The sequence below is a fragment of the Ovis aries genome, chromosome 3 (assembly GCF_016772045.2).
Source record: "Ovis aries strain OAR_USU_Benz2616 breed Rambouillet chromosome 3, ARS-UI_Ramb_v3.0, whole genome shotgun sequence".
Taxonomy (NCBI): domain Eukaryota; kingdom Metazoa; phylum Chordata; class Mammalia; order Artiodactyla; family Bovidae; genus Ovis; species Ovis aries.
The window spans coordinates 213,342,861-213,367,630 of NC_056056.1; the positions used below are offsets into that span (position 1 = coordinate 213,342,861).

Genomic DNA, 24,770 nt, shown 5'->3' on the forward strand with positions numbered 1-24,770 from the left:
CATGCTCTAGCCCGTGCTCCACAACAAGAGAAGCCACCACAATGAGAAGCCCAAACACCGCAGCTAGAGAGTAGCCCCTGCTCACCGCAACTCAAGAAAGCCCACATGCAGCAACGTGCAGCCCACATCCAGCGCAGCCAAAAATAAATGTTAAGAAAATAATAATAAATAAATATGAAAAAAAAGCTTCCCTGGAACTTCCCTGGTAGTCCAAAGGTTAAGAATCCACCTTGAACGCAGGTTCAATACCTGGTTGGGGAACTAAGATCCCATATGCTACGGGGCAACTAACACCACACACCACAACTACTGAAGTCCACGTGCTGCAATGAAAGATCCCACGAGCCACAACTAAGACCCGATGCAGCCAAATAAATATGTAAATAAATATTTTAAAAATAAAAAGTAATAAAATGGTAAAAAAAAAAAGTCACCCTGGTTTAAATACTGTGTCGTCATAATTTGGACTGGCGTGATCAGGCTGGAAAACAGTAAGTCATTCACATTCTATCTGTCCTTCTTGGAATAAGTAACACATCTACACATTTAAGAATTAGTCTTGGAGGAACATTTAGCTCATGGAGAAATTGAACCCGCTATACTGACCTCATGAAATAAGAGGAATTTTCCATACCTTGAAAACATGGAGTGCAGTATATGGCCATTGATCAGAAGACACAAGTTGGATGAATGAATAAGGTGCTGATCTACAGTCAACAGAGCTTAACTACCCCTGGAAGACCATCCTCAGACAGAGAAAGAACTGTTTACTCAGTACATGGCATGCCGTGGTCTTTATACACATTGCTCCTCTAGATTCCATGCAGTATCTGCACAGGAGGAAAGGGTGGAATCCTGCCACCAGTTGACAGAGGCCCCACCTGTCCTTAACCACTGCCTGCCACCTCAGATGACTGCACTTTCCTAAAAGATCCAAGACTTAATGTGACCCAGAAGCTGGTCAGGAATTTGTGGAAACTAATGGATAGCTTTCTGACCAACCAAATAAACAAAGATGACCAAAGGGAAGTGTGACTAAGATTCCAGAATAAAAGAGTGTATTAAGAGAGGGAGAGAAGGGCACCCTTGTGTCAACCACCTGCAAGAGGTGGAGACATTTGTCAGGGTCTGGCTGACCCTGCCTCTCCCATAGCCCTATCTGCCTCCTTTCTGAACCTCTCTCCCAAGTGTGGAGTCCTTAGCCTGTAATTTAGGATAGCTTAGCCCAGTTGCACATAAGAAATTCATTCTTCAGAGACGGAAAATGAGCAATACTGCTTCCTCAGCTACTTAGGATCCAGTGGAGGCAAGAACCACATGAAGTACAAAGAGGGTACACCCCTGGGTCAGAGACCTGGGTTGGAGCCCTGAGTCTTTTATGACCTTAGAGTTGATCCCCTCTAACTCATGGTTCATTTAACAGGTATTGTCTCCTCCAAGTACTAACCAGACCCGACCCTGCTTAGCTTCTGAGATCAGATGAGATTGGGCGTGTTCAGAGTTGTATGGCCGTAGACTATTTAACAGGTATTTTCTGAGCACAGGCTGTGTACCCAGTACAGCCCTGGGCACTAGGGATCCAGCAGTGAATAAACAGGAGGTCCTGCTGGCCTGGATTTCACATCCTAGTGAGAGTGATTAGGTTGAATAAGCCATAAACAGGCAGTGTAACTGCTTCCCTGGTGGCTTAGATGGTAAAGAATCTGCCTGCAATGCAAGGAGACCCCGGTTCAATCCCTGCGTCTAGAAGATCCCCTGGAGAAGGGAATGGCAACCACTCCAGTATTCTGCCTGGAGAATCCCATGGACAGAGGAGCCTCCCAGGCTGTAGTCTACGGGGTCACAAAGAGTCAGATACAACTGAGCGACTAAACACGCACACGCAAGGACAAATCAGGGGAGGTTCGTCCTGAGAGGGAGGAGGGAAGGTCTCCCCAACACAGTGACATTTGAGCTGAGACCTGAATGTGTTAGGGAACCAGTCGAGGGCAAGAGCCTTACTGTTGGAGGGAGCACCACCCCCCCCGAGATGGGACCACATCTGGATGGATGACAAGGAAGAAGACACAGAGACGAGATGCTGAACTGCATCAGCGGTTTGGACACAGTTTTCCAGGCAATTCTAGGACCTCCCCGGTTTTGTCCCAGGAGTGGAGGAACCAAGGAGGAGGCCCCCCAACCCAGCCCGACACACACTACAGCTCTGCTTCAATGTGAAGCACGTACTGGGGTGCTGCTTAAGATTTTGCTCAAAGAACAGATCCCATGATCACAAATTCCTGATCTCCAAACTCCATCCTTCAGTTGTTGGACTCTGAAAAGTCCTCATCCAACCTCTATGGTCCGACTCTGTTCAGTAGACAGAGTCAGAAAGTACAAGTCCTAGCGACCTGACCCTCCTTATCGGGATCCCCTCTTGCGTGGCGCTGGACTGGACTTGCTGACGCCCCCCACGCCCATCCCTCTGGGAAGGGACTCAGGTATTCACCTTCTCCTGATCTTGCACTGTTGGAAGGAGACGCTCTGTCCCACACCTGAGAGCTTTATCTGGAGATGGGGGAACAGCTCCAGTTTCTTCCAACCTGTGCTATGCAGAGCTGGCCAGCTGCCCCCTCCCTAAACCCAAACTCCTCTTTCCTCTTCTCCGGAGTGGAACTGCCCGCAGCCCTCACAGAAGCTGTGGGGTTTGGGGCAAAGCGCCGGGAGGGATGTGCAATCGTCTTCTGGTAAAAGCAGCATAATTAACTTTGACTGACACGAGGAAGCGGAGCCCAAGAGGGACTCAAACAGTCCCTTTCTCACGCATTTCAGAACCAGTGGAGAGTCCGGCAGGGAGATGGGGAGAAAAGGGATAAACCAGCGCAAGGGGAGAGTATCCAGTACCAGAATGTTCATCCTTGCTCCCCAGCATCCCCCTCTGCCCCCGGCGCCTCTCCCCTTTGTCCCAGGAGGACTTACCTGAGGGTCGACGATCCCTGTTTCTGGTTCCATCCTGCTCCTCTCAGCTGCCGGGCGCTGGTCAGACTGCGTGGGCTCCAGGCCCTGCCGTCTGGTCTCTGCCATTTCCTCTGGGTGGGAGAGACTTCCCAGTGGCGGGACAGACATGCTGTCTGCCCGTCTGATGTGGGATGCTGTGCTGGCCTCGGCCCCTGGGGAGTATACATGTGCATACACCTGTGTGTGTGTGTGTGTGTGTATGCTCCTGGCAGTGGCATGTGGCACGTTGGCAGGTGGCCTTTTGAGTCGGTGGCGACAGCACCGTTGACCGCAGTGGCTCCAATGCCCCAGAGGAGCTATCTGAGGTCACCCATCCTGCTTTTAGCAAGAGTGTTACTCCTGGCAGAGAAATCCTGTGGGTTTATCCCGGAAATTGAGAAACAGCCTGAAGACACCATCTGGCTTCCTGCTGGTGGAGCCAGATACGGTCCCCAGTCACCAAGGCCGGGGAGCCTCCAGCTTATTTCCAAGATTAAGGCTCAGGGATTTCCGCTTTCCTTAGTTTCCTCTGCCTCTACAAGTTAAAAAAATTGTCGTTTACCGAATAGTCCCAAAGCATAATCCTTACTCTACTAAGTGTGTGAACAATACATTTGTATTGACAGTTCGGTTGTCATTTTCTCCCTTGATTAGCTAGAAAGGGAGGAGGAAGAAGTCGTACTTTTAAATTCTGTTTATGCAAGGAGTTGCATTTCCCCTGTTTTTAAAATAAAGCTACCAGGAATGCGTCTTTTTTTGGAAAGATTTTCTTCCTCTTGTTTACCTTAGAGCCAGAAACGCCTCTGGTTTGTTCCCAAAGCTGGTTTTAGACACCAGCTTGTGCCTGTGTGGGTGTGAGAGGCCGCGTGAAATGTATAACCCAGTTTAACGGTGGGGGGAGAAGGGCAGAGTCACAAGTGTACTCCCACTACCCTCAAACACAGCAGTAAAAGGGCAATTTCTCTGCTTGTATGAAGTGATATAATGTGTTTATAAGTCCCCTTCCTGCTGCACAGGTGCTGAGAGGGAGGGTGGACCATGGGATGAGAGCTGTATTTCCACCTAATCTAACAGACACAATTGCATTAATTTAAATAGCAAACAGTCCAGCTGAAATAGAATACACAGTCTTGGGACTTCGTTTGTGGTCCACTAGCTAAGACTCTGCGTTCCCAACGCAAAGGGCTCGGGTTCGATCCCTGGTCAGGGACCTAGATCCCACCTGCTGCAACTGAGTCTGCATGCCACAGTTGAGACATGGCACAACCACGTAAATAAATAATATTTTAAAAAAGAGAATGGACAGTCTTTCCAGTTTCCACTCCTGTGCCCCACAGGAGAGGGGTGTGGTTTCTGTATGCTTGTTGGCAGAGGGGTGATGGCCTGTCCATCTCTGCTAGTTTCTACTCTGGAGCTGCTAGGCAGAGCCCGACTGGGTCTGCTCCTGGCTCCTGCTGAACAGCCTTGGTGGCTGGTGTCTGTGGCCAGAGTACCCCTGGTCCTTCTCTCTTTGCTCTTAAGGACCCCAGGGGCTCCTTTGCTGACCCTCCCCATCTGGACTCTGGTGGTGACTGGACCACCTGAGACTTGCTACGATTCCCATGAACTCCTCTCCGAGTGGTCTCAGATCAGTGGTCTCCTCGCCCTTCTTCCCACCCCCCAAGATGGTTCCCTCTGGAAACCCTCTGACCAGACACCTGGCTCTTGGTCCTGAGTTTCTGATGAAGGCAAGGCCTAGCCCCACTTCTGGTGAAGAATTTGCTTTGACAGAACTGCTCTAGGTTGGTGTAGGGGCAGCCTTTAGGGTGACTTCCTTCCAGACCCCAAAATGAGAGTGAGAGATAGAATCCACCGTCTGCTGAGCCTTCCTTCCGAAATCTACAGAAACATCCACTCCCCACATCTCCACTACAATGCCACTATCCTAAGCACTTTGGCACTCACGCAGTCACTCGGTTCTCATTACAGTTCTGCAGGGCAGGTGATACCACCACCCCTGTTTCACATACAAGGAAACAGAAGCACAAAGAGGTTACGCTGCCTAAGGTCAAACCAATATTTGAACCCAGGAGATCTGGATTCAGAGTCATGTTCCCACCCATGATTTCAGCTCAGAGAGGGGAAATTAGGACTCACTTGCCTTCTCTTTCTCCGCTTCCCTTCTTCCCATAACCCACGTAATCTTGGGTCAGAAAAGGTGGGCTTTCTCTTCTTTCTCTTTCTGTTTGATTGGGACTTGCCTTATGTGGAAGACCTTGATAATAATTCAGAAAGGAAATAAAGACATTTCGAAGATCCTCATTCTTGGGACTTCCCTGGAGGTCCAGTGGTTAAGAATCCCCTTTCTAATGGAGGGGACATGGGTTCCATCCCTGGTCAGGGAACTAAATTCCATATGCCATGGGGCAACCACTGAGCCCGCATGCCACAGTTCAGTTCAGTTCAGTTCAGTCCAGTCGCTCAGTCGCGTCCGACTCTTTGCGACCCCATGAATAGCAGCACGCCAGGCCTCCCTGTCCATCATTAACTCCCGGAGTTCACTTAGACTCATGTCCATCAAGTCAGTGATGCCATCCAGCCATCTCATCCTCTGTCGTCCCCTTCTTCTCCTGCCCTCAATCCCTCCGAACATCAGAGTCTTTTCTAATGAGTCAACTCTTTGCATGAGGTGGCCAAACTAGCCTCACCTAGAAAGACCCAATGCAGCCAAATAAATAATGTTTTAAAAAAATCCTTATTCTCAACAAAACCTGGCTATCAAAAATATAGTCTCAGTGGAAAACCTTATTTTGAATGTAAGAAGCAAAATATCAATTATTCCTCTTTCCTTGCAATTCTGTTTGTAACAACCTCAGTCATCCTTTAGACAGTATGATACATCTGGCTAAATAAAGGGGAATTCAGAACAAAAAAAGGCAAAAGAGAAAAGCACCTGAAGATATTTTCCCTCCAAACACCCATTAAAAGCACATTGGTTTTAAAAAGAAACAGCTGTAATTGGCTACAATAATGGTTTCGGTTTGGCAAGATCTTCTTGGATTAGACTTTCCCCACCTCATGAGCATCGTTTGGAAGTAAATAGCAAGCAGGATTTGGGAGATGGTTTATCTCTTCTGACTGGACCAGGGCTCAGCAAACTTTTTCTATAAAGTGATAAAAGGGACAGAGAGCAAATGTTTTTTACCTTATAGGCCCTCCAGTTTCTGTTACATCTAGTACATCTGTCTCAGCTCTGCTATTGCAGCCTGAAAGCAGCCATAGACAATATGTAAATGAAGAACTATTGCCATGTTCCAATAAAACTTTATTTACAAAAACAGAGAAGTGGACCTGATTGGGTCCTTCAGGTTGTACAGTCTGCTGACTTCTGTTTCTAAACAGAAAGAGGCTCTAGAGTCTTCATTATCACAACTGGGTCCAAATTCCCAGACCATGTCTTTTTTTTTTAAAGAAAAATTTATTTTCTATAACCTTAAGAATATTGAAACATAATTAATTTACAGTGTTGTGTTAGTTTCAGGGGTACAGGAAAGTGATTCAGTTATACTATACATATATCCATTCCTTTTCAGATTCTTTTCCATTATGGCTTATTACAAGATATTGAATGCATATATTCTATTTCAGATTCTTCCCCATTATAGGTCATTAAAAGATGTTGAATATAGTTCCCTGTGCTAAACAGTAGGTCCTTATTGTTTATCTATTTTTATATAGTAGTCTGTATATATTAAATCTAAAGTCCCCGCCCCCCCCGCCGGCCATCCCCCTTGGTTACTGTAAGTTTGTTTTCTATGCCAGACCAGGTCTTTCAAGTCTTAGTCCCACTGGAGAAGTGACAGCTGAGCCCATACTGCAGAGATGTGGACGTGTTAGTCCCTCAGTCATGTCTGATTCTTTGAGACCCCATGGACTATAGCCCACCAGGCTCCTCTGTCCATGAAATTCTCTAGGCAAGAATACCAGAGTGTTTAACTGTTCTCTTCTCCAGGAGATCCTCCCCACCCAGGGGTTGAACCTGGATCTCCTGCATTGCAGGCAAATTTTTTTTACCGTTTGATCCACTGGGGAAGCCCTGGAAAGATAATATGATATCAAATTTAAAAAATGCCCTTGTGAGACACACATGGCAAGTTAGTGAAGAGTGCTTCTGACCTTTGCTTGTAAAACTGAAACTGTACCTACACGGAGGCTGTTCAGTCTGTTTCTCTTTACTGCCAGGGTGACTTCTGCAGTGGGAAGCCCGTGGGACATTTTTAGGGAAACTGTCTCTTGGAAAGTATGTTTTTTTTTTTTTTTAATGTGCTTGAACTTATACATAAGTAAACACTCAGAGCAACTCAGAAAGTGGTCATGGAGTAGGAGGCCCACAATGAAACCCTAGGGCTATTGTGCCATGTAGGAGGCACAGAGAGCTATTGGGGCCTGCAGTGAGGACACCCATTGATGCTGAGTTGGTGAGATAAACCCGGGGTGAAAACTGGGTGGCCTGGGATCATGTGTGTGTGCTGAGTCACCGTGTGTTCTCAGGCACATCACTGAGCCTCTCTGGATCTCACATTCTCCTTCGTGAAAAGTAATGCTGTCACAAAAGAGGATTCCTAACATCCCTAAAGCTCTTAAATTATGTTTCTAAAGTGTGTTTATATAGAACACTTCCTGAGTAACAGTATATGATCTCAGATCCAAGTCTGAATTTAGTAGAAGGGCTTACCCAGTGGCTCAGTGGTAAAGAATCTGCCTGCCAAATGCTAGAGATATAAGAGACCTAGGTTCAATCCCTGGGTTGGGAAGATCCCCATGGAGAAGGAAATGGCAACCCACTCCAGTATTCTTGCCTGGAGAATCCCATGGACAGAGAAACCTGATGGGCTACAGTCCATGGGATCACAAAGAGTTGGACACAGCTGAACTATTGAGTAGGCACACACCAGTGCAGGGACTGATGAGGAGCCCAGCTGGCCAAAGGGGTCATTAAGAATGAGGTCGGTTGCTCTGGCACCATCCAACAGAACATTTCCATCTTCAGTGTTTGGTGAAAGCAGCCATTAGCCACATGTAGGGACTGAAATATGACTAGAAATATGAAATATACATGAAACATGACTAGTGTGACTGAGAGTCTGAATTTTAAATTTTATTAAATTTTAATGCATTTACATTTAAGTAGCTGGTAGCTACAATATTGCACAACAGCCAGGAGTTTCTGAAGCAAAATTCACATATTCAAAGCATTACTGAGCAATGGCCACTACTATTAAACATTCCCATCCTGGACACGCATCTCACAATGGATGTTCATTAGGTGAAGGCTGATTTGACATGAACAGGAACCCAGGGCACGCAGGTCTTGCAGGAATGCCCCAGGAGGCCTGGGGATGCTCTTGATTGTGGTCAGTAAAATTCCCCTTTGTTCTTTTTTTTTTTTTTTTTCCCCTTTGTTCTTTTGCATTCAGAGTTTGGGGATTTTAACTGTGACTCAGAGCTCCGTGAATGATTAATACCTGGTTCTCCTCACACTGGCACAAAACACCTTTCACCTCTGTGATGAAAAGGCTCCTGGCACTCTTTTGGTGGCTTAGGGGTGAGAATAGCTCATCTCTTCTTAGTCATAGGAGAGAGAGACTTCAGACTCTTCAGAGCAAGGGGATCTTTTCTTAAATGAAACCTTGTAGAGACATTACTGTCAACTCCTGACCCACCGTCTGTTTCTCAAGTTATCCCTAAGGTGCCTCCTGGAACCACTTGAATTCCAGGCAGATAGAGTGGTTTATATGCCTCTAAGCACCTCTGGGTATGTTGGGGCTGTGTAATCACAAGTCGCACAGGATCACATGGGGTTTTTCAAGTCTTGAAATGACACAATAGGAAAAAAAGAGAGAGAGAGAGAGAGAGAGAGAGAGAGAGAGAGAGAGAGAAGGGGAAGAAGGCGATTGTAAAAGCACAGTCAAAATTATGACTGCTTACCCCAGCAGCAGGTGGGAGACTGGTCCACAGGGCCTCGTTGCTGACAGAGTTTCCCCAGACAGTGACATCTGCATGTCATACCAGGACTTGGGGAGGGTGTGGGGAGGGTGAGGCCAGCAGGTGCCACAAGGGAGCAGGGGTGAGGGTACAAGGGCTGCGCACACAGCCCTGAGACCAGCGGGAAGGGCGGGGGCGGGGGCTCAGACAGTACCACTGTGGGTTCTGGGTAGACTGGAGGTCAGAGCTCACAGACTGAGATGGAAGTGCCAGTCCAGCCACTCCGTGTTACAGGTGGCCGGCGGCTCAGTGGGGAAGGTGGAAGCAGAGGTTCCTGGTTACCCCTCAATCACATGGATGTGTACATGTGAGTGTGCGTGGGTATGTATGGGTGTGTATGTGGGGGGCACCAATATGGGGAGAGTTGCTTATGATTTCAGAGTACTCTATACACACTTTATTTCACTTGAACCTCCACAACGACCCAGTTGCAATTTACAGATGGAGAAACCAAAATCAGAGTGACCAACCCAGGATCACTCAACTTTCAGGTGATGGAGGCAGGACTCAGTTTAAGATTTCTCTTTTCCAGTTCTTTCTCTTTTCTCCGTGGTGACTACTTAGCATGCACACAGACATACCAATGTGATCTATAATAGGATGTCACACACACACACACTATCATTATTTCTGCCTGTGCAATGTAGCTCAACGAGTTTTTGAAGACAGTATCTCACCATCACCTAAGGAGACAGACCTAGTTTTCTTTTGTTGCTTTTTTTTTTTTAAAGCTTTTTATTTTGTAATGAGGTATTAGCAAACGATGCCATGGTAGTTTCAGCTGAATAGTGAAGTGACTCAGCCATACATATACATGTATCCATTCTCCCCTAAACTCCCCTCCCATCCAGGCTGCCACATACCATTGAGCAGAGTTCTCTGTGCTATATAGCAGGAGACAGACTTAGTTTTAGCTCTTGGTCCTTACTAGTTGTGTCTGTCTGTGTTTAACAGCCTTTGTGTTTTAGAGCATCTTTAGGTTCACAGCACAATTGAGTGCACACGGTGTGAAATGGGGTTCCGCCTTGGTGTTGCGTGTTCTGTGGGTTTTGACTAGCTGTGTCTTGAACACGTTAACTTTGCCTCTTTTCATCTGGTAAGAGTGAGGGCCTTAATACCTAATTTATCAAGATCATGGTGAGGATTAAGCTAAGTCAGATCACGGGTGTAAAGCCAACTGCCTGCCTGGATGGTGTGAGAAGGACTCCATCGTGGAGCTAATGTTCATTTTCGTGTGACTCTCACCAGCGTGAGCCTGGCTGTTGAGCTCCCCCGAGTCTTTCCTTTATTCTCTTGATCTTAGCCCAGAGCCTCGAGTCTGAGCCTAGAAAATTCTGCCAGAGATGAGTTCTAATGGTCCTTAAAGATTGCTAGTCTATGGAGATTCAGGGGGCTGTTGAGGGCAGGCTTGGTTCTTGGAGGAGAAAGGGTTGGGTGAAGTAGGGATGAACTGTAAGGACCTTCAAGGGACATGAATGGGGCGGGGGTGGGGGAGAGCACCACAAATTCTGATTTGGATGCTTGCCAAGAGATACAGGAGGGGAAGAGAAAGTGCAGGAGGGAAAATCAGAGCACAGGGGAGGCTGGGCACCTGTGAGCGTGAAATAAAGAAGCCATCTTGGTGGGATTTTGTCAGAGATGTTTAATACTGTGAACTGTGGGGAACACAGTAGGGTTATCCCTTGCATTCACATCCCCTCCTCCTTCATACTGCTCACCTCTGGACACCTTCGGGGTGGGGAGGGAGGTTCAGAGGAGCCTTTATGTTTTCCGTGTGAAGAACCTGACTGAAAAGACTGCTCAGTGCTCTCAGTTGCTCTTTTTTTTTTTTTTTTTTTAATTATTTATTTGGCTGCACTGGTCTTAGTTGTAGCATTGGGATCTCCATATTCACTGTGGTATGTGACATGTGGGATCTAGTTCCCCAACCAGGGCTGGAACCTGGGGCCCCTGCATTGGGAGCACAGAGTTTTAGCCACTGGACCCCCAGGGAATCCCCTCAGTTGGTCAACCAGGTCCTCCCTGCTCTTCTCACAGCATCTAGTGTGTGCACAGCCACCTCATGCACAGCTCAGCTACAAGCCCTCTGGGAGCAGAATCGGGGCATCTGCTTTCAAAGCTCTGAAAGCAGTCAGTCTGTGTACATGCTCAAAGGCCAGGGATCTGGGGCTCCCTCTCCAGAGTGTGGAGCTGGTTCCCCAGACCAGGTCAGACGCCCAGAGACATTTGTGCTGGAAACACTGGGTAATTCAGACCATTGTGAGGGGAGCAGGACCAGAAGGGGTGCACTTCCCCCTCCTTGTCTTAATGTGCCCTGGTGTGAGTCATTTCCTATCTATCTGCTACCTTGGTTTCACTCATCTGCAAAATGGGGAGAACTGTTTTATAAAAGAACATGTGTTCACTTTTTTCCCTCAAAAACAAAGTAATATATATTCAAAATGGAAAATGTAGACTCTACAGAAGAATAAGCAATGAAATAGAAATCACCTTTAAAATAACCCAAAGATAAACTGTTAACATTTTGATGTATTGCGTTTCAGTCTTTTCCGTGTGTGTGTGTGTATGTATTTTCTCAGAACCAGTGATGTAATTTGCAAGTCCCAATGTGAAAATGTGGAGCCCCTTGTTAAAAAATTATTATGCATTTTAAGATGGCCACAGCCCAGCTTTAAACCAAGTTCAGAGCCCTTGCAAGGTACCAGGCGTCACGTGGCCCCAGTTGTATGCCCATGAATCTGGCTCTGTCTAGTCCCTCCTCAGAATAATAACAAGATCAGTTACTGAGTGCTTTCTATCGTCAAAGTGTTTTACTTAAATTAGTTCTAATTTAATTCAACTTTCCTGAAATAAATGCAGCTCTATCCCCACCCTGCCCATGTTGCAGATAAGGCCACAGGGGAGCAGAGCGTTTATGTAGCTGGTAAGCAGCAGAGACCATATCCACACCTTAGTTCTTCTGACTGCAGGCCTGTGCTTTCTCCAACTACAGCACACTGCTTCTCATACTAACTTATAAATTAGTAAAAAAATGTTTTTCATAAAATTGAGAATATACTATATGTAAAACCTTGTATTCTTTCTGGTTTTATACCACCAGTACCTTTTTCCTAATGTGTCTGAGTCCGTTCTGGCTGCTATAAGAAAATACCACAGACTGGGTAGCTTATGAACAACTGAAATTTGTTGCTGTCTGTTCTGGCGGCTGCAGGTCTGAGATCAGGGCACCAGAGTGGTTGGGTGAGGGTGGACTTCCAGGGTGCAGAGACCTTGCTTTGTGACCTCACATGGTGGAAGGGCCAGGGGCCTGTGTGCTTTTTTTGTTTATTTCTGGCTGTGTCGGGTCTTAGTTGCCACACTCGGAATCTTCGTTGCGTCGTGTAGGACCTTTCATTGATGTGCGGGCTCTCTAGTTGCTCCGAGATATTTGGGATGTAGTTCCCAGACCAGGAATCGAACCTCTGTCCCCTGTCTCACAAGGCGGATTCTTAACCACTGGATCACCAGGGAAGGCTCAGTGTTCTTTTATAAGAGCACTGATCCCACTCAGCAGGCCTCCATCCTCATGCACTAGTCACTTGCCAAGACTCCACCTACTGGTATCACCTTTGGGGGTTACAGTGATTTCAGCCTGTGAGTCTGGTAGGAGACACAGACATTCAGACCATAGATGGTGGCATTAGATGTAGGAGAAAAATAATGGCTATTGGTAGGCAATAGTTCCGGATGACAACAACACTGAGAACAATTCTGTTGCAAGATGCTGTTAAATACGAAGTATGAGTGAGCCAGAGCAGGACCACGTGCCAGAGCAGGACCACATGACCAGTGGAGATGGCACCTACCCCCCCATCTGATAAACAAACCATGAACACCTCACTGTCTCTGCTCTGAATGCCCTCCATAGTAAGGAAGATGTCTTTGCACGTCCCCAAGAGCCAAGAAGAGTTCTATCAGACTTTATTTTCTACAGTTTGCAAAGGAAGTCAGTAGGGTTTGTTTTCCAAGCACTCATTAAATTATTATATTGAATATGATTTCAGCCTTCCCCTTACACACACACACACACAAATATCCCTGTAGGGGGTATGCACTCACCCTCTCCCCGCTGGCAATCACGGTGATACATGTAAAAAGAACTGGTTCTGAAACTCATATTAAAAGTCTCACCATATACCATTCCAGACTCTGGGGAATTCAGTCTGAGTCTCAGTAGCCACAAATGTAACATGGAGCTCATAAGAGCTAGCCCACCAGTGTAATAAGCCTTTTCCCAAAGCAGGGGATTTCTAAGAGCCAGGCAGAGGTCACTGCAAATTAGAATTGCTTTGGAGGCCTTAACTCTTCACTGAAAACTGCCATCATATTTGTGGTCCCTGGGATTAGGAACTGGAGGTGGGGTGGTAAGTAAGGCCTGTTACTGTAACACACTTCCTCTCACATGTTACAATTTGGTGTGTGTGTGTGCTGGTGAGCTGTGGTTTAAAGGAAGACAGTATATTTCAGGGGAAAGAAAGATCACCCAGTGCAGCCTTAGGGGTGTGTGAGAGAGAGAACACAGGTCATCATGTCTGTCTCTGGGGGTCAGTGGAATCTTGGGCAGCTGAGCAGCTGAGTGAGGGACACCAGCCTGAGGCCAGTTTCTTTGTTAACAGTATCTAGTGATGTCACCCCTCCCCTCCAGAAGCCGAGGGCATTGGGGTAGGAAAAAAGCCTTCCTTGTTTGGTTTTAAGTTTCCACCTGTCAAAATGCATCTTTCTAGATGACATGGTGCCCTTTTAACCCAGTGTTGCACAAAGAAATTTAATGAGGGGACTTCCCTGGCAGTCCAGTAAAACTTTGCCTTTCAATGCAGGGGGTGCAGGTTCAATCCCTGGTTGGGGAGCTAAGTTCCCACATGCTCAGGGCAAAGAACCAGACATAAAACAGTATTGTAACAAATTCAATAAAGACTGTAATGGTGCACATAAAGAAAAATCTTAAAAAAGACTTAATGAGGAATAACATTATTAGACTTTAGACACAACACAAGAACAAAGTATTCTTACCCCAAAATGCCATGTCCTAAGGGTGTCCCCCAAGAGGATGGCCCTCGGTCAGTCACAGTGAAGAAGGTGGGACAGGCATGGGTTGGTTCTTGGCCCTCTTTCCCTGTGCCTGCTGCCCTGCTCAGGCAAGTGTAAGAACTCCTCCAGGACCCCCCTGAACCTGGCCCCCTCGCTCCATTCTGATCCCCCTCCTCCATCACAGCACTTTTTCTCTGCACTTTCAGTTATAGCATGTGCCCACTTCCGCCCCATCCTGGGTGAGCCTACAGGTTTCTAGCACTTTCAAATTGACTTTGAAAAACGTACAAATGGGAAAGGCCCTTAGACTTTTCTGCCTTTGATTTCTCCCTCCTCTTGAGGTGAACACCTACTTGAGAAACCAAGAATCCTTATAATCACATTGGGTCACATTTTGGTTTTGTTTCTCATTATGATTTTTTAATGATTAATATTATAGTATATAGGTCCACTATATCCAAGCTCTAGGCTCAGACACTAAAGAATCTGCTTGCGATGCAGGAGATCTGGGTTTGATCCCTGGGTTGGGAAGGAACCCTGGAGAATGGAATGGCAACCCACTCCAGTATTCTTGTCTGGAGAATCCCATGAATAGAGGACCCTGGTGAGCTACAGTCCATGAGGTCGCAAAGAGTCAGACAGGACTGAGTGACTGACATACACAGGTCTATCATAGGATATTTGGAGACCAGAGAAAAGGACAAAAATCCTGTAAAAATGTCATGATGCTAACATATGACTGCACAGAGTCAACTTTAACAATGACGATGTTTTAGGAAAAATTGAAACTCTCCTTATTCCTATAATTTTGTTATTGTTCAGTCACTAAGTCATGTCTGACTCTTTGCAACCCTGTGGACTGCAGCATGCTGGCTTCCTCTGTCCTCCACTATCTCTGGAGTTTGCTCAAATCTGTGTCCATGAAGTCAGAGATGCTATCTAACTGTCTCATCTTTTGCCGCCCCCTTCTTTTGCTTTCAATCTTACCCAGCATCAAGGTCTTTTCCAATGAGTTGGCTGTTCACATCAGGTGGACAAAGTATTGGAGCTTCAGCTTCAGCATCAGTACTTCTAATGAATATTCAAGGTTGATATCCTTTGGGATTGACTGGTTTAATCTCCTTGCAGTCCAAAGGACTCTCAAGAGTCTTTTCAAGCACCATGATTAAAAAGCATAAATTCTTTGGCACTCAGCCTTCTTTATGGTCCAACTCTCACATCCGTACCTGACTACTGGAAAACTCATAGTTTTGACTATATGGACCTTTGTTGGCAAAGACTTGTCTCTGCTTTATAATACACTGTCTAGGTTTGTCATAGCTTTTCTTCCAAGGAGCAATCATCTTTTAATTTCATGGCTGCAGTCGCTGTCTGCAGTACCTTGGAGCCCAATAAAATAAAACATGTCACTATTTCCATGGTTTCCCATCTATTTGCCATGAAGTTATGGGACCATGATCTTTTTTCAATGTTGACTTTCAAACCAGCTTTTTCACTCTCTATAGTTTTAGCACACTATTATTTGCTCTTAGAATGTCTTTTAAATTAATGTTCCCTTTGCAAGATACTATTGCCAATGCATGAGTGCAGGGCACTGTTGACTGCTCTGTTGGTCTGTTAGAAAGTAACCACAAATCAAGTTTCATTTAAAGGACTGGTCAGCTCATTTTAAGCAGTTCTGTTGACCAGTAGGGCAGAGAAAGCCTCTGTGAAGAGGGAATTTGGACTGGCTGATCTTCAGGTAACAGTAACTGTAACAAACACAGCCATGTCCAGATCTGGCCATTCCATAGTTCTTTGTAATTTAGGCAAATCTAGAATATGTCCTCTGTTGAAGGGAGAGGTTGCTTAGGGATAGAAGGAATATATATAAAATGCATCTGTGTATTCAGTAGAACTGTTTGCAACTTGGTTTAAAATAACTTAGCTTTGGGTGTATATATGTATCTGTATCAAGTCATGACATGGATACATAAAATGTTAGAGATGAAGATGACGTAAAAAAATGAAATGAATGGCTTTAGTGGTGGTGGGTTATGTATAAGCAGAGAATGTACTACAATGGCCTCAAGATGCCACTTAGTAACAAATGAATCATTAGATTCAAAATGTACAACAAATACAAATCCACAGGACAAACATAAACCACTCAAAAGAGAAATGGGCAAAGAACTTGAGCAGTGATACACAAAGAAAGAAATACAACTGCTAATTATTAAAAAATGCTCACTAAAAACAACAATGAGATGCTGTTTCCCACTCATGAGATTGGCTAAAACTAAAATGTCTGACAATAGCAAGTGTTGGCATAGGATTCAGCAGTCCCACTCCTGGGCATAAATCCAGACAACTACAATTTGGACCCCAGTGTTCACAGTAGCACTAGTTACAGTAGCCAAGATATGGAAGCAACCTAAATGTTCATCTACATTTAGGATGGATAAAGAAGAATGTGGTGCTTACATACAGTGGAATATTACTCAGCCATAAAAAGAATGAAATAATGCCATTTGCAGCAGCATGGACGGAACATAGAGATTATCATACTGTGTGTCTCCACCCCAGAAGATTTGATGGAGGGTGTTATAACACTTCAAATGTGGAGTCTGACAAGATCAGGGTGTGAGCAAGGCTTGCAGTCCCTTAATCTCAGGTGGTTGGTCTCCTTGTTTGTTCATTTGATTTTTTATTCAGTCTCCTAATCATGATGAGCTTCTCTGGTTGCTTAAATTTTGCCTCAGGTGTTTCCTGGCTGCTCCTCCCTTTTTTAGCAACTGTTGAAATCCAAACGGGGTTCTTCCTGTGAGCCGTGGTGAGCACAGACAGTTATTTAGGTGACTTTTCTCAACTCTCCCAAGGATTATGCTTATCTGATATCATTCTGGATACTTGCTGTTGTTGTTCAGTTGTGAGAATCATAGGGACTCTTTTTGAAACCATGGACTGCAGCACGCCAGGTTTCCCTGTCCTTCACCAACTCCTGGAACTTGCTCAAACTCGTGTCCGTGGAATCGGTGATGCCATCCAACCATGTCATCCTCTGTTGTTCTCTTCTCCTGCCTTCAGTCTTTCCCAGCATCAGGATCTTTTCCAGTGAGTCGGCTCTTCACATCAGTTAGCCAAAGTATTGGAGCTTCAGCCTGAGCGTCAGTTCCTCCAATGAATATTCAGGATGCTTAACAGAGAAGTTAACTTATTACACATAGCGATTGCATTTTGTCTTGCTAAACCCAACTGAGAAAGACTGCCAGGGGATGCTCCCAAGTATGTTTGCAATACACACTACCAGTAATTATAGAAAGTTAGAGACAGTGTGTTCCTGTGTAGGGGAGTGAATAAATAAATCACAGTCTATGATAATACGGAATTCAATGCAGCAGATTAAATAAATAAGCCAGATCTATATGACTCAGCAGAAATAAATCCTGAAAGCAAAATGTTGATTTTTAAAATTGTAGGGCTACATAAAGGCGTGATATCTTCAGCCAATGTTTTGTAAAATACATAAAGTCGTGCTATACTATTTATAAATGTTTATTTGTAATAAAAACATAAATAGGATCTAGATATGCCTCTAGTTCATGGCAGTGACTGCCTCTGAATGGAGAGGAAGCTTGATCTGGGGATATTCATCATCGGTCTGTCCATGAATATTCTGGCTTTCCTCCAAGGTGCAGGGGGGACTGTACTTGCTCACATTCTCAGCAGGTAGGCATCATCCTATGACTTACCTTACCTAGAAAAATGTGAATAGAGGTGCTACTTCTGCGTGGAAGCGTTTTTTTTTTTTTTTTCCTTCTTGGCTGCATTGGGTCTTAGCTGTGGCACATGGGATCTAGTTCCCTGACCAGGGATCAAACCTGGGCACCCTGCATTGGTAGCACAGAGACTTAGCCACTGGACCACCAAGGAAGTCCTCTGGTTCGAAGATTTGAGAAGCATATGGACATGACTTAGCGACTGAACAACAACTTCATCAAAGACCAGTCTGATGCCATAGCCACTTGACTTTGACATAACAATCTTAACTCCAATCCAAACTTATTATAGGAAACAGTCCTATGAAAACACTCTGCATTTATTGTAAACCTACTGTCCTGGACATTGTTCATTATATTGCATGCTGCTGCTGCTGCTGCTAAGTCGCTTTAGTCGTGTCCAACTCTGTGTGACCCCATAGACGGCAGCCCACCAGGCTCCCCCGTCCCTGGGATTCTCCAGGCAAGAACACTGGAGTGGGTTGCCATTTCCTTCTCCAATGCATGAAAGTGAAAAGTCAAACTGAAGTCACTTAGTCGTGTCCAACTCCTACCGACCCCATGAACTGCAGCCTACCAGGCTCCTCCGTCCATGGGATTTTCCAGGCAAGAGTGTGGGAGTGGGGTGCCATTGCCTTCTCCAATTATATTGCATAGTAGCCCCTAAAATAAGGTCTTAGGTAAAAAGCACTGAGCCAGGTCCATAGGCCCACTTGGCCGTCTCGGCCTTTGTCTGTGTCTGTCTATCCGTCTCTCTGTTGACCTGGTGCCCTCCCGCCTGGTATCCTGTCGCTGAGGGCTTGGTCAGGTGTATATAAACATCCTCTGTGCCGCAGGTGAAGAGCCGCCCAGCCCCACCTGGTCTGTTAACAGCACTCTGTAAATAGATTGTTAGAGTTCAGCTGAATTTTAGCCTCTAGTGTTTGAGAGCTAGATCAATAAAGTCTATTCCTTAAAAAAAAAAAAAAAGAATTTAATTCCAAGAAAATCTTTTTCTAATTAGTGGGTAATTAGGAGGCATCCACCTTTCTTTATTTTTTATTTATTTATATTATTATTGTTATTTATTTTATCTTAAAAAAAAAAACACTTATTTCAGCCCACACCCCATGGCATAGCATGTGGGATCTAACTCTCTGACCAGGGACTGAACCCATACCCGCTTCACTGGGAGTGCAGAGTCTTAATCACTGGACTGCCAGGAAGCCCCACTATCCAACTATCCACCTTTGTTTATGACATGTTTCCCTTTCTGCCATGGTTGCCAGGACAAAGACAAATGTATCCTCAGTAGGTATGGTGGCCTTCCTGCTTCGCTTCCTCTTACTTTTAGAAATCCTGATACTAACTTTATGGCGTGCATTGTCCTTTTGAAAAGCTGTCTCACACCTCTTGAGAGAACAGACGTGCATGGAGCATGAGTCCTCTGTCACACCACCTCCACTTCAGTGCTCTGTTGACTGTGCTCCTCTTCTCCAACAGGGAGGGAGCCTCAGCTGCGGGAGGTGGGGGACTGCTTACTGACCCTTAGCACAGCCACTGAGCTAAGGAAGAGGCTGACATAGCCCCAGCGACTCTCTGTTGGGACTGGTGCTCACCTTTCACAGCAGTATAACAAGGGGGTTCCCCTGTGGAGGTGTATTTTGGGGTCCATTTGTATTCCTAAAGCAGATATTTCCACGACTGTCTCTTTTTCTCTCCCCACACAGTACTTCACACGAAACATCAGATGAGAGACACAGAGTCCACGTAATTCAGAGGGCTCTGTCATACCCCTGACCTGCACATTTAAGCTGAGGAATCACTTCAGCTGTGTAAAGCAGCCTTGTGCCCAGAGATAGGATATTTCACTCCTGTTTCTAGGAATGCTGTGGTCTTGCTGTGAGACTTGGTCTCCCTAGGATTTGGCTTCATGTCTTTGTAGAATGGCATATCTCCTATCTCTTTCTAGCAATAGTTTATTTTTTAATTAGAAATAATTTTTATTAAAATAATAAAATCATGCTTATAAACATTAATACACTATATAATTATATGTTATTATTAAATAATAATTTATTATATTATTTTAAGTTCTTAAAAAATACTAACAAAATTTTAAAGTTGGGGGACTTCTTTGGTTGTCTAGGGGCTAAAACTCTGTGCTCCCAATGTAGGGGGCCCGGGTTTAATCCCTGGCCAGGGAACTGGATCCCACAAACCACGACTAAAGATCCTGTGTGCTGTAATTAAAGAACTGGAATGCCTCAACAAAGATTCCACATGGTGCAACTAAGACCTGGTGCAGCCACGTCTTATTAAATAAGATCTGGTCTAATTTATTTTAAAAAATAACTTTTTGTAAAAAATGAAAAAAAAAATTTAAGGTTTTTTTTTTTTTCCTTTTTCATGTTTAATTTTTTTGGCCGTGCTGCACATTACATGGAATCTTAGATCTCCCACCAGAGATACAACCCATGCCCCTTGCAGTGGAAGCTCGGAGTCTTAACCACTGAACTGCCAGGGAAGTCCCTAAAGTTGGGTGTTTTCGATTTTAAAAAGGACCAAATAAAGAGTTGAAATATTGCACACTAGCAAGCATGTGACCGAGGTGAGCTGTGGAGGGACTCAGCTCCTGGGGTATATAATGGGTTACGATACTGGAATGAGACCATAGTCTCTGGGGTGGGACCAGGGGGATGTGGGGGTAGAATAACTTCAGACATGGCCATTTTTCAGTGTTCTAAGAGTAGTTTAATCATATAAGGGAATCAGATGTGGAGCCTTCATGCCAGTATCATCCGCTCAAGCCCTGTTTCCAAACAAGAGCTCTGAGGATGTGTATCATAAGAATTGCTAAATAGGTAGGGTTGTGGTCATTGCAAGGACTGATGCTAAAGCTCCAATACTCTGGCCACCTGATGTGAAGAGTCTACTCATTGGAAAAGACCCTGATGCTGGAAAAGATTGAAGGCAAAAGGAGAAGAGGGTGACAGAAGATGAGATGATTAGATAGCATCACCGACTCAGTAGACATGAATTTGAGCAAGTTCTGGGAGATAGTGGAGGTCAGAGGAGGCTGGCATGCCGCAGTCCATGGGTCACAAATAGTCAGACACGACTTAGCGACTGAACACCAACAGGGTTGTGGTCACATGCACAAAAGCAAGTTCTCTCTGTCTCCCTGTTGGAGAATCATAATGCATATAGCATATGAACAGTTGAAGTCTTGCAGAAAAGAAACCTGTCTTAACTGTGTTTGATTCAGTGTTCATATGTATTTTTAAAAATTTGGCTACATCAAGTCTTAGTGAGGCATTTGGGATCTAGTTCCCCGACCAGGGATCGAACCCAGGCTGCCTTGCATTGGGCATGTGGAGTCTTAATGGCTGGACCACCAGGGAAGTCCCCAGTGTTCATATTTTATTTGTGCACGGAACCCCCTCCCTGCTCACTTCCAGAAGGCTCACAGGACCTTCCATGTCATGTGGGGAGGCGGTATGGTAGCCTCTGAAGGGGGTCCTGGACTCTTCTGTGAGGCTCTGCCACTGTTGCTGAGTAACCAGACCAGGCCCATTAGGGTCTTGATTCCCACACCTGATAAAGGAGGAAGTTAGTGCTTGTCCACACTTACTGGAGATGCATTCAAGAATGTCTGTGAGGCTTTGAAAACTTTCAGAACAAAGTTCTGTGGAGGCAATGTCATTATCTTGGCCACTGCAGCAGGCAGAGTAATAAGTCATGTCATTAGCTGCCACCAATCTGTACCTCTTGGAGGCTGCACATTTAGCTTTCTATCCTGGCCTCTGGGAGGGATCTGCATAAATTTTCTACACTTCAATAAACAAACCCACTTCATGCTGGTGCCTTGATTGAGAAGAGAAGAAAGGGAAGAAAGAGGAGCGAACATAGTGAAGAAGTGGGAGGTGCAGCGCCAACAGCCGTACCAGGCAACACCCACCCAGCGTTTCCTGTGTGCTGGGCACCATCCCGCACAGCTGAATACACTGTGTGTACCACTGCCCCATTGCATCCTCACCAAAACCCGGACGAGGACACACGCTTTTATTGTTGTTGTTGTTTTAATGTTTATTTTGTTTTGTTTATTCACTTATTTTTTATTTGGCTGTGCCGGGTCTTAGTTGTAGCAAGTAAGATCTTTAGTTGCGGCCTGTGAATGGGTTCCCCGACTGGGGCTTCCCTGTCCCCCTGCATTGGGAATGCGGACTCTTAGCCATGGACCAGAGGGGAAGTCCCTAGACACACTTATTGTGACAAAATTGAAGTTTACAGAGATTGAGTGATTGGTCCAAGGTCATGCAGGTTTAAATGGCAGAGCTAACACCTGAACCAAGCCTGGCTGATCCCAAACCCACATGATAACTAGTATTTCCTAAAGTGGTACACATGAGATGATCTTAGGTGGTTAAAAAAAATACGTTTTTTTTTTTGGTAATAGTTTTGCATTTAGGTATTTATTAGAAAAAGTATAATATACGTTATAAGCCCATGGTTTTATTAATGAATATTACAGGATAGGATAAACAAAAAATATATATATATATATTTTTAAATAGTAAGGAAATTATAGTACCAGTGGTATGTAGAAATATCAAAGATCATAAAGCAGTGCTAATGACTGAAGGTGGAGAATCTCTGCTCCCAGCAGAAGTTAGAGGCAAAAAGCCAAAACCAGTTGGATTCCCTTTTTTCTTTTTTTATGTTTATTTATTTGGCTGTGTCAGGTCTTAGTTGCAGCATGCAGGATCTTTTTTTTTTCTTTCTTGTTTTAGTTGCAACATGTGGACTCTTTAAGTTGCAGCACGTAACTTAAAGCATGCTAACTTTGGTTGCACTATGTGGGCTCTAGTTCCCCAACCAGGGATTGAACCCAGGGCCTCCCATATTGGGAGTGTGGACTCCCAGCCACCAGACCTCCAGGGAAGTCCCTGGATTCACTTTTATAAAGTTTTGGGCTTGCTTCTGTCCCCAAACAAGCAAAAGTGTCTTCTAGGTGCTTCAGAAGGAAGTACATGAGGGGAAATTAAGTTCTGTGAATGCTGAGGGCTGGCGACCGCCACTCTGTTTACCTGGATGGGGGTTGGGGTGGACAGAGGAAAATATCCCAGGTTGAGAGCCCTGATGCACGGAAAATCCAAGCTTGATCAGCACTACTGCCTACAGAGAAGGAAACAGTCACCACCTTCCAGTCCTTGGCCAGATCACCCTGACCTCCCAGCCAGGGTCGGCTGCCCGGTTCACCTTTCAGCTCTGGAAGGGGAGGGTCTCAGTCCAGACTTCTTTGTTGCAGAGGAAACCCACTCAACTAGTTCAGGCCAAGCAGCAAAAAAAGAAAGAAAGGGAAATAAACAGGTTTGGTGGACTTATTGGGTTTCCTGCAAACCACAAACAGGCTTCCCAAGTGGCTCAGTGGTAAAGAATCTGTCTACCAATGCAGGAGGCACAGGAGATGCAGGTTTGATCTCTGGGTCAGGAAGATCCCTGGAGAAGGAAATGGCAGCCCACTCCAGTATTCTTGCCTCGAGAATCCCATGGACAGAGGAGCCTGGTGGGCTGCAGTCCATGGGGTCACGAAGAGTTGGACACATCTGAGCATGCATGCATACAAGTCACAAAGAGGTGGAACCAGGAATGGGGATCCCAAGATGGCTGTCTACTTCTTTGAGTGTCTCACCTCTGCTTCTCTGAGGTTCTGCTTCACTCCCTCTTTCACAGTATCATCAGGCAAGGCCACTTGGGCCCTAACTTTGCATCACTGCACAGTTCTAGCCTCCAAAGGACACACACCAGTGTGTGAGGCCCCAATTTGAAATTGCCATAAGAGAGTCTGATTGGCCCAGCTTTCAGCTGGAGTTCCTTGCTCCCAGTGCATTATAGCTGGGTCATAACGGCTCTTCGGAAGTCTGGCACCTTCACACTAGTGGGTATCGGGTCCTGTGAGTCCTATTAGAGGAGCCTTGGGTCAGTATCCACAATATGATGTTCCCTGTGAGCCCCATCTGTCAGGCTCTTCCAGTTCAGCCAGCTGTATTTTGATATTTCAAAGGAGTGGATTTCCTGCATCAGTAGCAATGTTGCTTTTGTTGTACCAACTCTGGCCTCCTTGAGGCTTGAGGGGGATGGACCCTCTTTGGAAGATAAAGCTAGAGTCATCTGGGACATAAGGAGAAAGAGTTTAGGGGGTGGGCCATCAGCAGTGGTTCCAGGGTGCCACTGTGTGTCCCACATAGGGTACTCTGGGGAAATGCTGAGTCGTGATGTCGATTGAGATTTATCATGTCACCAGTAATGATGACAAAGGAAATTTGAAGAAACAACCTCATGTAAAGATATGAAAAGAAGAATATTTGGACTTCCCTAGTGGTCCGGTGGCTAGGACTCGACGCTCCCAATGCAGAGGGCCTGGGTTCTATCCCTGGTCAAAGAACTAGAAGATCCCATGTGTTGCAACTAAACACAAACAAAAAAGATCCCACAGGGGGCAACGGAAATCCCGAGTGCGGCAACTAAAACCTGACACAGACAAATAAATAAGTAGATAAAGAAAAAAATTTAAAAAGACATTAGAATATTGATGGAGAAAAGAAACACAAATAGACACTTTCATGTGATGAAAACAAAATCCTGAACTGTGGACTTAGAGATGTGAGTTTTAGACTTGACTTTGTTCCTTAACCAGCTTAGGGACCTCTGACTAATGACATAGCTAGTTGGGGTCCTTATCTATTAAAAACTGGGATAATCGTCTAAGTCAGAAATTTTGATGGTCCTACTGTATATCATTCTTTGCTTGAAAGAGAAAGAGGATCTTGGAGTAAATGGGATGATCAGAGTCTAATGAGGATCGTAAAGGTATGATTGCTCAGAGAAGCCCACTTTTCAAGAGATTTGAAAGGTTTGAGGACAGGTTTTGGTCGAAAGGAAAAAGCAAGGTTTGGGGTTTCA

The 24,770-nt window shown here is 45.3% G+C and overlaps 1 protein-coding gene and 1 long non-coding RNA gene across 2 annotated transcripts in view; one reads left to right on the forward strand and one right to left on the reverse strand.

Moving 5' to 3' along the window:
• Window positions 1-3,299, reverse strand: part of NINJ2 (ninjurin 2) — a 71,136-nt gene extending 67,837 nt beyond the window's left edge. The window contains exon 1 of the mRNA XM_004006965.6: window positions 2,959-3,299. Within this exon, the coding sequence (XP_004007014.2) occupies window positions 2,959-3,105 (147 nt within the window). The 5' untranslated portion in view covers window positions 3,106-3,299. The remainder of the gene's footprint in view (window positions 1-2,958) is intronic.
• Window positions 3,300-9,175: 5,876 nt separating this feature from the next.
• The window catches only part of LOC132659499 (uncharacterized), a 59,945-nt gene continuing 44,350 nt past the window's right edge, over window positions 9,176-24,770 (forward strand). Inside the window, exon 1 of the long non-coding RNA XR_009600030.1 lies at window positions 9,176-9,307. This is a non-coding gene — a long non-coding RNA (uncharacterized LOC132659499). The remainder of the gene's footprint in view (window positions 9,308-24,770) is intronic.